Below are 13,980 nucleotides of genomic sequence, written 5' to 3' on the forward strand. Positions count from 1 at the left end.
GGCATATTGAGGGGTCATGCCACTGACTTGAAAATACAAATTGTCTCCAAATCGGAAATAGTTATAGGTGAGGACAAAGTCGCAGAGCTCTGTAACCAGTGTGCAGTGGTGTCAACAGGGATAGTGTTCCTGACAGCCCGTAATCCATCTTCGTGTGGAATATTGATATAAAGAGCTTCTATATCCATGGAGGCCAGGATGGTGTTTTTAGGAAGATTACTGATGTTCTGTAGTTTCCTCAGGAAGTCGGTGGTGTCTCAAAGACACCGGAGTGCTGGTAGCATAGGGTCTGAGGAGACAGTCAATATAGACAGATCATCCTGTTGTAAATGTGCCAATGCTTGAGATGATGGGTTGTCCAGGATTTCCAGGTTAGTGTAGCTTGGATTGCAAATAAAAAACTCGTGGTAGGGGATTAAGCAGGGTGTTTGTTTAGATTTGGTCCTGGTAGTAACAGGAAGCTTCAAAAGCAGTTGTTTTAGGATGTGTTTGTTTTTTTGGTATTCTTTAGTAGCCTGGACCCATAGCCAATCAATTACTTTGTATTTCTTAGTGTCAAACATAATTATATGTTTTTTGGGGAGGGCCTTATCCACCCCACAAACACACACTTGTTTTCATAGAGGGGTGACAGATTCACAAGGGGAAAGAGAAGCCCAAAGCATGTCAGCATCCCATTTTACTCAGGCCCACTGGAGTATGTGTATGTCTAGTGCTACACTACAATTACAAGCAATAATTTCCCTCCAGCCATGCAAAAATCCAGGCATAATATCCTACTGCTTACCACATCTTTTCCCCTACATTGCCCAATGCTGTGTCTTTATGCCAGTGGTAGCCTCGTACTACCATGTGTCTGTGTTTCGGGGGAGGAGAAGGGGGAGAGGGAGGATATTAAAATTAGCATGAATAGACTGTGCAGACATGGGGACTAAATACAGGCAGTCCCCAAGTTATGCGGATCCGACTTATGTCGGATCCGCTGTTACGAACGGGGCTTTTCTTGCCCCGGAGGACGAGAGCGGCGGGACGCCCAGATGAGCCGCGGTCCCGCCGCCCGCGTTCTCTGGGGCGAGAAAAGCTGCTCCCCGTCTCCCTGGTCTGCTGGTCAGACCAGGGAGACGGGGAGAAAAGCCTCGGAGGATGCCCGCAGCGGGACAGCCGCGGCGCGCCTGGGCTGTCCCGCTGCGGGCGTCCTCTGCGGCTTTGCTCCCCGTCTCCCTGGTCTGACCAGCAGACCAAGGAGACAGGGAGCAAAGCCTCGGAGGACGCCCACAGCGGGACAGCCGCGGTGCGTCTGGGCTGACCCGCTGCGGGCGTCCTCCGCGGCTTTGCTCCGCATCTCCCTGGTCTGCTGGGGGGAGGGGGGGAGGCCCAGCTAGTGCCCCCTCGCCCCCAGCAGATCAGGCTTTTCTGCCCACGATGCCTGGGGTAGAGCAGCTGGGGCGCTGCTGGGTTGGTCCCATAACACCGCTCCTCGGCGCTACTGGACCAACCCGGCAGCACCCCAGCTGTTCTGCCCCAGGCGTCCTGACTCAGCCACTGCTGGTCAGTTTCAGCAGCGGCTGAATCAGGACGCCTGGGGCAGAGCAGCTGGGGTGCTGCTGGGTTGCTCCAGTAGCGCCGAGGAGCGGCGCTACTGGAGCAACCCAGCAGCACCCCAGCTGCTCTGCCCCAGGCGTCCCCAAGTCAGCCGCTGCTGAAACTGACCAGCGGCTGACTACAGTAAGCCCGAGACAGAGTTGCTCTGCCCCCGGCTTCCTGGAATCAGCCGCTGATCAGTTTCAGCAGCAGCTGACTTGGGGACGCCTGGGGTTCTTAAGTTGAATCTGTATGTAAGTCAGAACTGGCATCCAGATTCAGCCGCTGTTGAAACTGATCAGTTTCAGCAGCGGCTGAATCTGGACGCCAGTTCCGACTTACATACAGATTCAACTTAAGAACAAACCTACAGTCCCTATGTTGTACGTAACCCGGGGACTGCCTGTAAACAGAATATCATCTCTTAGATTCTTTTTTCACAATGCTCACAAGAAAATGACAAAAGTATTATTCCTATTTAAATGACAAAACAGTCTCATTGAACCAAGCTTATGCATTCCTATCTACACAAAACTGACTCAAGTAACCTTCCCCCTTCTTCATTCCATCCTCTCCATTCTGTTTGTAACCCTTGCCGTTTTATGTCTAGTACTACACTACAGCGTATGGTAGCATAACTTATGTTCACAGGCTGTGAAAAACATCCCTCCTCCTTCCATCATGCAACATAAGCCCCAATATGAACAGCACTATGTCAGTGAGAAAGCCTCTCCTGCAGACAGCTACCTGCACTCACACGGACTGGAATAACTGAACCAATGGGACAGCTCTCTTTCATTGGTAGAGCAACTACTAGTGAAGCCATGACATAAGTCCCAACTGAAATAGGGGCTGCATTGTGCTAGGTATTATATAAACAGTCCCTTCCTTCAAGAGTTTACAATCTAAGCAGATAAGACAAACAAAAGGAACATTATCATCTCCTTTTGAGATGGGAAACTGAAGCACAGAGAAGCCAAATGACATGCTCAAGGTCATGTAGTGACTCTGTGGAAGAGTTGGGAATTGATCCCAGGTCTCCTGAGCCCAGTTCAAGATAATCCTTCCTCCCTCTAAAATGAGCTGAAAGACTATGAAAAGCAGGGGCCAAGCTTTTGTATATGGCTGTGGAGAACCCAGTCGTATTTTGGGCAGTGTAAAAACAATGGTCAATAAGCAGACTGGAGGGCCACATCCACTGCCTCCTGTGTAGGAGGGAAAACCCTCCTCCAGAAGGGATGACAATGCAAAAACAGGGGAAGTGAAATCTTGCAGAGACTGCTAGATTAGTTTCCTCTCTGCTGTGAGGCAGGATCCCGGTTAGTGTTTTTATTTGGAGCACGCAGAAAGCTATTTAGAATTGGGATGATATTCTCCCCCAGCTCTGAAAGTAATTCAAATGATTCATCTGAAACAACTTCACTATGAAACAATTTATAACACTTCAACATTAGTGGTACAACATGCCAAGCCTTAAAACCTCCTTAACATTTCATACCTCCTCTGGTGTTCTCTTTCCAATCTCAGAAATTGGAAGCGACCTCAAGAGGTCCTCTAGTTTAGTGGCTCACAATCAGTGTTCCCTGAAAGATTTTCCATCCGTGAACGGAGTGAGTTTTGACTTGTGCACCAATAATATAAAGCACGCCCTGAAAACCACCCAGCTTGGACCCAATCTAACTCCCACTCAGCCTTGCTCCCACTGTTCCTGTATCCATGGGCTCCCCAACCCCTCCATCCTGTGTACCCTTTACCACTAACTCTGTATTGTGCCTAGGCTCATTGGTTAATGTGCACCATTACATGCAGGCACCCCTTTCCTCTGCACTGCTGCCTCTCAACCAGAGGCAGCACCGGGGGAGAGGGAGGGAATGAGCAGGTAGGAGCTGACTGACCCCCACTGAAATTTTCAGCGGTTACGGGTTTACTTTAATAATTTAACATCCTTACCCTACACCCAGTTACCTCAGATGAACAGAGTTACCCTGTATCTTTACAGAACTTCTGAGAATTCCCTGCCAGAAAGACAAGAGCAACATAAACCCACAACTGAATTACAGAATTAGCAGGTTGCATATTCATGACCAGCAGATGCTATGAAAACCGTCCATGAAGGTGTTGGAGCTAATGAAAGTGAGACAGATATATGAATCCAGGCAAACCCTGAAAATATCTTCCATCAGCAGTCAGGCTGTGGAAAGAGAACGTTGAGACACTCCAACACACTTCTACTTTCCCACACTTACTTTTAATATATTCTTACACACATGTTCATTTAACACAAACAGTAGCAGCAACAGGACAGTATCAAGAAGAAATAACTCTCCAGCCCAGACATCATCCAAACTATGGCATTATTGGTAAAATGGAGCATCCAAAAGCCCTCCAAAGGATTCAATTTAACATTGTTACAAGAACACATTAATGGGACATTGGAATGCTCTTGCAATTTCAGGTACTAACAGCTTTGCTTGTTAAATAACAGATTGTCTGAACTTTGTATTCCTGGAGAAGCAACGCTGTTAACCATAGTAAACAAAGCAAAATGTGTGATTTGATTCTTAATATTAATTAATATGCCTGTCTTGAATGGCTTCTTTTAAACGAGTTAAACTCATTTCTTAGAACTTCATTATGATCATTTACCTCTGCCCACTTATAAACTCTTATGTTTCCCATGATAAACCAATCCGCATTCACCAACCCTTAAATAAAATTTCTTTGCCCATCTATACATTGCTTTGGTTCTCACAGATATACTAAAAAGGACTCAGTATTGATTTGAGGAATAATAAACTTTGGTTTACAATTATCTACAGAAGAATGCCACTACCCAATGTCCTCTATTCAGGATCTGCCACTGAAATAACTATTGTTTATTGTTAGCTTTGTTTTAAATAATTTTAGTTTTAATAGTCCATTAATAATTGTGATTATTTTGCTTCTCTGGTGTCTTGCAAGGCAGTGGTTCCCAACTGCTGGTCCGAGGACTGGTGCCAGGCCGCGTCACACTGCCAGGCCATGCCCCCATGGCTTAACGACTAGCTTGGTGGGGTATCCTGTAAGCTGTGCAGCATGGCCTGGCTGGCAAGGCCACGTGGAGAGCAGCTGCTCTAGTGGCTGGTGCTAGGGCCACATGGAAGGTGGCTGTGCTGACAGCTGGGGCAGGGGCCATGTGGAAGGCGGCTGCACATAGAGGAGAAGCTCCCAGGCACCCCTAGGCTAGTCTCCCACCCCGCTTTTCATGAAGGAGGAGAGACTGAGAAACCAGCTGCCCCACGAGCCCATTCTCCTGCCCGTGCTGGTGCTGCCGGGCGGCTCCCTCCTTCCTCCCCACTCAGCAGGAGCCTCTCCCTGGCCTCCAGCTTTCTGACAATTCGATGAACTGTCCCATTGATGAGTTGGCAAAATATCTTAAACTTCAAGTTGTGGAAGCAGTGTTGGCTTCTCCTTTTTTCGCAATTCAGTGCGACGATACCACTGATGTAACACAATGCTGTCAGTTGCTTCTCTGCGTTTTAGTCATTAACAATGAAACTGTGAAAGAAGAACTGCTTTTTTCAAAGGAATTGACGACCACATCAGAACCTTCTGATATTACGAAAACGATTTCCGATTTTTTTGAAGAAAATAGACTTTCATGGGAAAAACTGGTTAGTGTATGCACAGATGGTGCTCCAACAATGCATGGCTCTCGCTCTGGATCTGACACGCTGGTGAAAGGAAAAAATCCAGACGTAACCACAACTCATTGCGTCATACACAGACAAGCAATGGCTGCTAAAACCCTTCCAGATGACCTACATGACTCATTGAATTTGGCCATCAAAATAGTCAATTTTGTGAATAACAGCGCTTTAAATAAGAGACTTTTTGATGCTCTTTGTACGGATTTGGGAGCAGATCAAAAAACTCTTTTGTTTCACATAGAGGTACGATGGCTTTCCAAAGGTAACATGTTTTCGAGATTATTCAAACTGAAAGACAAAGTGGAAATTTTCCTCAAGCAACAGAAGAAAGAAGCGTTATATCAAGCACTTACAGACCAAACATTTCAACTGTCACTGGCATACCTGGTGGAGATTTTTTGAATCTTTGAACAACCTCAATTTGAAGCTGCAAGGAAACAACACTGCAAACACTATAGCACACCATGATGCCATCAAAGCATTTACGGAAATAATCCAGCTTTGGAAATGTTAACACAAGCTCAGATGCGTGACTTTTAATCTTTTCCAACATTTTTATCACTCGCTGAAAATGAAGGTTTCCAAGAAGTTTGTAAAGAGGATGTGAAGAACAAAATTGTATTTCATCTGGACTGCCTTGCTGAAGAATTCATCCGCTATTTTCCAGACAACTTTTCTGGCAACCCCATTCATAAATTAGTATGAAATCCATTCAACATTGATGTTGATTCATTGCCAGAAGTATTGTAAGAACAAGCACTCAAAATAAAATATGATTCAAATGCAAAAGATCATTTCTGAAACACAAGCTTGGAGGAATTTTAGATAAAATATTTCCCCATGTACTCAAAAGTTGGGAGAAAAAATGCTACATATTATTCTTCCATTTTTGTCAATGTACCTCTGTGAAAAAAGCTTTTAAGTTTAGTCACATAAAAAACAAAACAAAGAAATTGACTGGATGTCAAAAACAATTTGCATTGCACACTTCCATCTTTCTAACCTAGGATTTCCCAACTTGTGAAGAAAATGCAGCATCATTCTTCACATTAAATTCAATTTGTTTATGCTATTTCTTATGTTAAATTACATTTTTATTATACTTGTGCCAAGAAAAACTATTTGTGCATATTTTTAATTTTAAATATTTTTATACCAAGTTTTTGTATTTGTAATTTTAAATTAAAAATTTAATTTTTTGTTAAAAGGGGGGTTGGATGATGCTAAAAAAGAGGTGGGAGGGCATGTGGTTCTCTCAAAAATCAAAAGAGGGGCGTGATGCCGAAAAGTTTGGGAATCATTGCTCTGGAGTATATATTTTTAACATTTGGGGATATAAAATTATTGCTATTTAATACTTATAACGATCACTTCTACTGCACCAGGCAGGTCAGGGCAAAGGGAGGCTATCATAAATCTTTCCTTAGGAGTGTTTTCCATTCGTTGGCAAACATTATCTTTTTCCACTTTTTCTGAATGAATCTAAAATGAATATGGGTTCTTCTGGATAGCTACAATATCATCTTATCTGACAATTACATCTTCTTAGCTTTGCATCCGTAGAACCTGATCTCAATGCCTATTACGTCCATGGAAAGGCTCCAACTGGCCTTGGCTCAGGCCATAGATCTGAAAGTCCTTTTCTAAGCGTGGAAGTATTGTTAACCTTATTTTACAGGGGGAAACAGAGAACAAATGTGTTAAGGTGAATGCCACTGTGGGAAAAAAAAAACAGGCCTCCCTACTCCCATTCTAGTGCCTGACCCCACACTGCCTGCTTACATCAAACCCAATCATACAATAATGTCTTTGCAATGCATACCAACGTAACAGGCAATGTCAATGAAGTTTTGGTTGTGAAACAGTGTTTTGATTCTGCAAAACCAGCTGAATGACAACATTTTTGCAGACCCTACAAAATGATACTTTTTAAATTAAAATGTCTATTTACAGCCCAGACTATTTCATTCCTACTCTAATCAAATTATAATAGGTTAAAGATATGTTAGCTCACATTTTGGCCCCAAAAACATTTTTACCGTGCAATTTTTGCCTTTCCAAGTTTTGATACAATCTTACTGTTGTGCCAATTTCCTGCTTTATAACGGATACAGAAATGCACATTTAAACATACACATCAACTGAACATTTTAAAATATTCACAAATCAGTGAATGCATAACTATCTATTCTTATTTTAACAATATAAATAACATTAAATAGCAGAAGTTTTCAAAATAGCTGCTAAAAAAGAGTTAGAGACAGAAAACAAAGCTAGATATTAGGAGTTGAAGAGAAATCTTAATATTTACTGAGCATTTTCCAGTTTTTGAGTATTCTCTGTAAAAGGGCAATAGCAAACATGTCAGTCAAAGAAAAACAACTATGGGTATCTGACTCTTAACCTCAATCAATCTAAATAAGAATAACTGCAAGTCCTTAAACACCAAATAGAAGTCAGCACAAGATTCAGAGAAAGAGAAAATCCTTGTGTTTCCTAGACAAGAACCAGAATTAACCTGTGACTACTACCTGACATTCTAAACACAACCAGGTAAAACTACACCTGTCATGCTAATGAATGTGTCAGCTACATGCCTATTGTGCTTTTAAATTCCACACAAATGGCAGGTGCATTGGAGGCTCAGCAGTCAAAGAGTCAACAAGCATCACAGCCTCAGGAGTTCGCTGAAAGGAAAAAGTAAACATTTAATGATGGAAAAAGTTTAGTCAGGAACAGATGAGACTAGCCCATAGTAAACTACAACTTAGCAGCAAAGCAAGGCAAAGGCCTTCAGTTCTCACTAAGCCTAGTCCTGCAAGCTCCTCATAAGCATTCCTCAGAGGGCTGAATGTCATGAAGTCAATGGGAGTTGAAGGAGTTATTCAACAGCTTTCAGAACTGATTCCCAACAATAGTCCCTAGTACAATGTCTGGAAGAGAAGAATTCACTTATCTGTCCAAAGACCTCCCAATCACAGGGTCCATATGCACCTTCGAAAGTCTGTTGGGCATCATAATGGAAGGGCCACTGAGCCAAATTTCAGTGAGTGGTTGCAACCTGTCATACAGGGCCTCTGATACAGAAGCAGCAGCATAGGATGGCAGCAGCCCTTATCCATGGGGATGTCCGAGCTCCCCATAGACTCTGTCTGCGGGGAGCTCGGACCCACCGCGCACAGGAGCTGTTGCCGCGAAGCAGCTCCAGTCCACGGTGGGCCCATGCTTACTGTGGAAAGAGGCTGCTCCATGGGATGTGGAGTAGCCTCTGTCCACGGGGAGCTTGAACCCGCCGTGGACAGAGGCTGCTTCACGGTAGCCTCCCCTCCTCCCACCCCTCCCCACCCCCCCACTGCTGCCACAGCTTGGGCAGGTAGCACCAGGGAGCTGGTGTTGGGAGGAACCAGATTTTAAGCCAACTCTCCCCAACACCAGCTCCTCCCTACCCCTCTACCTCTCTAGGAGGCAGCAAGTGGGGGAGATAGGTGGGTTTGCGAATCCGGCCTGCTTGAACGTTGGCTCCCCGCACATATTGGCTCCAGCCTCCCCCTTCTCCCTCCGCACTCCTGCCTCGATATCAGAGGCAGCAACACGGGAATTGGGGTCGGAGGGGCAGGCAGATCCAGCGCATATAGGGATTACAGGGATCACCACCTTTGCTGTCTCTGTTATAGAGGCAACAAGGGGTGGGGGGGGAGAAATGCACGTACCAACAAGATTACCCAATAAGCCTAGGCTTATCAGTTAATCGTGTAGTTGTCTACACAACGACATCCCTAGCCAGCATGTGTTTCTACTGCTGGTTCACATCTGCACACCTTGGTGCACAACATTTATTCTGCACATGGATGGAAAAAAGTAGAGGGAACATTGATCATGCCTACTTTCCAACACACTTTTTCCACAACCTCTCTGATAATTGGAAAACAATATAGCAAACAGTAAGTCAGATAATTCACTAAGGCAATTATCAAATGTATCAAACGGGATGAAATTTAGCAAAAAATAGCAACTTAGGCCCTTGTCTTGTAAGCTGCTGTGTGTGTGCAGACCCTATACCTGCAGAGATCCACTGATCTTACATTTTAAGATCAGGGAACTTAAATTTTATTCTCCAGACACACAAACCTTTCCCAGAATAAAGCTATTCCTGCATAACAGAGACAATTTCTAAGGGTGTGGTTATCATAAAGCAATCTCTCTACAGGAATTTACTGTTCAATGCCATGCATAGTTCTTTCAAGCATCCCTGAGGTATAATACTTGGCTTAATTCTGTCCCTGGACTCATGCATGACTCTCACTGACTTCAATGAGAGCCTCTCATCCAGGCCCAAAGAGCAGAATTTGACCCTAAATTCTTTATAACCAAGTCTGTGTCGTATTAGCTATACATTCCAAAGGATTTTTTACTTGCCCAGACACAACCTGTCAACATGTCCTCTAACTATCCCTTGGAGTTAATCTTACTGCTGAGTAGCAGCTAGGATCAGCGCAGAATTTAATGTGACAAGCTAGTGGCTAATCATATCAACCATTGTGAAGTCAAGTCTGATATGAAACGCTGAGCTTTTGAGCATTGTGCTATTTTCACTGATTCTCAAGAACCTGTTTCACATTTCCACTGACTCCTCATTTACACATGGCGGCATGGGATGGTGCAGAATTACGAGAACAAAATCACTCAGTAGTACTGCTAGATATGGAAAGGCAGGGGGCAGGGTAGAGGGTCCTTACAGCAACACACTTGTAAGGCAACATACTTATAAGATCCTGATTCCACTCTGCTAGCACAGGGCTCTACCTATACCAGTGGTCCACAACACGGTGCGCGCGGGCGCCATAGCGCCTGCGGGGGCATTTGTGTGCGCCCGCCAAGTGCTCGGGGCTGGCCTGGCCCCGGGCACATGGCGCACGGTGAGCGCCGGCCATGGGAGCGCTGCGGATTGGCCGCCCGCACTCTGGGCACGCGGCGCATGGGGGGAGCGCCGGCCCCGGGCACGCAGCGCTTGGAGGGGGGGGGCGCGCAGCGCTTGGAGGGGCGCCGGCCCCAGGCACGCAGCCCTTGGAGGGGGCACCGGCCCCGGGCACGCGGCTATAGGGGGGGCCCCACCCGGCTATAGGGGGGGCCCCACCCTCTGGCGCCCGGCGGACGAACGGCCATGCCCCCTGGCGCCCGGCAACCTTAAATAGTTGGGGACCACTGACCTATACTGTTTTCAGCATTCCCACAATGTCCACTCACACAGTTCTCAGTGTAGCATTGGAGCACTGACTGTTTTTGATGCTTACATAAGAGAAATATCTTACAGAAGGAAGAAAATCAGAGGACACAATGCAAATAGAAGACAGATGCCAGAGAAGGAGAATTGATACATGGGTTTACCAAGATATGGTCAGCTGAGCAGTAACAGGGATAGATGCATGGAAGAGACCTTACCTATTTACCTGGATTACAAGACCGAGCCTATAGGGGTACGTCTACACTTGCTCCCTAGTTCAAGCTAGGGATGCAAATGTAGGCGACCGAAACTGCTAATGGAGCGGGGATTTGAATATCCCGCGCTTCATTAGCATGATCTCGCCGGCACATTATTCTGCTCTACAGCTGATTTGAACTAGGCAGTGCGTGCCTGGACTCATTAGTTCAAACCAAACCCCTTGGTTCGAACTAATGTTACTCAAAAAATGAGGAGTAACATTAGTTCAAACCAATGGGTTTGGTTCAAACTAACGCATTCCGGCGCACACTTCCTGGTTCAAATCAGCTGTTGAGCGAAGTAACACGCCGCAAGATCATGCTAATGAAGCGTGGGATATTCAAATCCCCACTTCATTAGCAATTTCAGTTACCTACATTTGCATTCCTAGCTCGAACTAGGGAACAAATGTAGACGTACCCTAGGACTCGCTGGGTCATGACAGCTTTAACCTGCCCGACTGCTGCCATTCCCCTCATGGGGCTTGCAGCAGAATAGGACTGCCCCAGCCAAAACTCCTGTCATCAACCCTGTCTTTCTTTTTGCCTCCACCCAGGAACACTTTCAGAGCTTTGGTGGCATTAACAGAGAGCTAGCTCTATAGCTCCTTTGTGCCTGCACAGCCAACATCGCTGACACAAAGGGTCAGTAAGGCAACTATAGATATGGCCCTCAACATTTCACAGCAATCATGGCACTGTAGCGCCTCCATTTGAAGCAAAGGAAGATATCATCCCTGCCTTTGACACACAAGCATGACTTTTTAATGTTAGGGTGACTCTAAGGAAATAGATGAGAAAGCTGCAAAGGTTTAAATGCATTACAGAGGGACTGCAGACCAAAGTACTGGGTGCTGTATCAAAAACAGACCATCACTATGCCCTTACTGCAAAATAAGATAACCACATTATATACCCAAAGAGTGACAAAAAGACACTCCCCTCACACCCCACCCTAGGGTATGTCTAGACTGCATCCCTCTGTCAGCAGAGGGATGCAGATTAGACAGGTCGACATTGCAAATGAGGCAGGGATTTAAATATCCCGTGCCTCATTTGCATAAAAATGTCCGCCACGTTTCGCCAACTCAGCACTTTGTCGGCAAAAAGCGGCAGTCTAGAGGGGGATCTGTTGAGGAAAAAAAACCTTTTCACAAATCCTGTAAACCTCCTTGCAGGAGGCATAAGGGATCTGTCGAAAAAGGCTTTCTTTCTCGACAGATCCCCTTCTAGACTGCCTCTTTTTGCCGACAAAGTGCTCAGTTGGCAGAACGCGGCGGACATTTTTATGCAAATGAGGCATGGGATAGTTAAATCCCTGCCTCATTTGCAATGTCGACCTGCCTAATCTGCATCCCTCTGCCGACAGAGGGATGCAGTCTAGACATACCCCTAGAGTCTAGGGGAACTGGGACTATTAGATTTTGTGGTGCTCCTCCTAGGCTCTGGGGTGGATCTTAACGGGAGTCAGGGGAGTGCTTTTTTTTTCTTTTCCTGCTTCTCAGTTGGGGGCCACATGTGAGGTCTGGGCAGGAGGGGGCAGGAGCAGGGGAAGTCTGGGGTCTGGGTCTAGAGTGCGCGATGTGGCCAGGTGGGGGCGATGGATCGGGGCACCTACCTGCGGCAGCTCTCTGGGGCAGGAAAGTGCTTTGTGCAGACACCCCCCTCCACCACCATTCCCATTGGCTGTGATTCGGCCAATGGGAGCAACGGAGAGTGTTGCCTGCCAGGAACCCTTCCCTGTAGCAAGCTGAGCCTTTTCCTACTCCTTGCCAGGCAAAGCCCCCAAGCCAGATTTGGTCCTGCCCCTTGCCCTTGCAGTGGGGAGCCAGCCGCAGTATCCCCCCATGTAACTGGAGTGCCAGCGCCAGCTCTCCACTGTGGAGGGGAGAGAGGCCAAGCCCCGGGCTGTTTCTAGGCAAATCAAAGGCCAAATCCATCCTACAAGCCCTAGGTGCCCCTGCCCAAAATTCCAGTTTAATTGCCTCTCCCATTCCCTTCCTGCACTCTGTGCTGCAGTGCTGGGGTGGAGTTGGCATAGAAGCTGACTGTGCTGCTTTATGCCTGCTGAGAGTTCCACGCCAAAGGAATTCTCAGCTGGCCAGTTCGGGTCACAGTCAGTCTTTTAAACTGCCTGAGTCATGAAAAATGGAAGGAATTTGGGGGGGAAGAATCTGGCCCCATGTCTCAGAAGCAGCTTTCAGGGCTCAATTAACATGGTATTCACATCACTGAATGAAGCAACCAGGCTCCCCATGCACTGTATGGGGAGAATTAGATGCCTAAAAAGGGACTCATGGAAGCCAGCGAGCTGAGGAAGGGCTGCCAGTAGTAAAGTATCTGCCTCCATGTTTTTCACTGTCAGTGAATTCCGTAAATTGTTATCATTTATATAAGAGTAATATTTTTCTTGATTTGCAATCAAAATAACATGCTGCTTCTTCACTGTGGCACTGAATGTATACTGCAGAAAAAGCTGTACTTACAGTTGTATGGTGGGAGACACTGCCTCCAATGTTAAGATTTTTGAGAAGTTGGGGAGACCCGCCATACTGCCCCGAGATCTGCTTCCTCACTTCCGCTGCCACAGTTCTGAAACAAGAGAGGAACAATTTAACTTTTGTAAATCAGGGCAAAACGTCACATAGGTTGTTCTGCTGTAGGATATCACTGACCAGTGAATCTACTGCCAGGCAAAAATCTGGATTCTTAACCCAAATACAAACATTTTCCTCTTATGTGGTGCATTTCCAACCATAAGAAAACGGGCATCCAACTGGCTGAACTTGTCCCTGGCAAGCTCCTTCTTTCCTCTGCAGAAAGACCTTCTGCAGCACTCTCGGCACCCCACGGTAGTTTAGATCCCAGTTACAAACCTGCTCTGGTACGCACTCACGCTCTCATTCCTAAATCCTGTGTGTATGCGTGCCATGACTCCTCTTTCACCTTGATGGTTACAGTTTGGAAGAGACTTCTTGGCTAAAGTCCAACACACTCTGGCCCCTGGAATGCCTAGAAAGTGGGTTGGGATAGCTGAGGAGGTGAGACCTGGAAATGCACTGACTGAACCCTAGCCAATGTTTAAAGCGGTTTCTCTCAAGCTTGTCGAAATCTCAGGTAAGGGCAGCAAAAGTGCTGCTGTGATTTCTCTGTAGCTGGAGGCTGAAACAGGCCCATATGTGCTGTGCCTCTAATCTTTTCCATCCATGTGCGGAATACATTTTTTCCATGT

General features: G+C 46.1%; 1 protein-coding gene across 11 annotated transcripts in view; it reads right to left on the bottom strand.

The window, feature by feature from the left end:
• The window catches only part of DOCK7 (dedicator of cytokinesis 7), a 164,663-nt gene that overhangs the window by 138,732 nt on the left and 11,951 nt on the right, over window positions 1-13,980 (bottom strand). For all 11 annotated transcript variants that reach the window (XM_075936139.1, XM_075936135.1, XM_075936137.1 and 8 more), the window contains exon 2: window positions 13,235-13,340. In XM_075936139.1, the coding sequence (XP_075792254.1) occupies window positions 13,235-13,340 (106 nt within the window). The remainder of the gene's footprint in view (window positions 1-13,234; window positions 13,341-13,980) is intronic.

Source organism: Pelodiscus sinensis, chromosome 9 (genome assembly GCF_049634645.1).
Source record: "Pelodiscus sinensis isolate JC-2024 chromosome 9, ASM4963464v1, whole genome shotgun sequence".
NCBI classification, from domain to species: Eukaryota; Metazoa; Chordata; order Testudines; family Trionychidae; genus Pelodiscus; species Pelodiscus sinensis.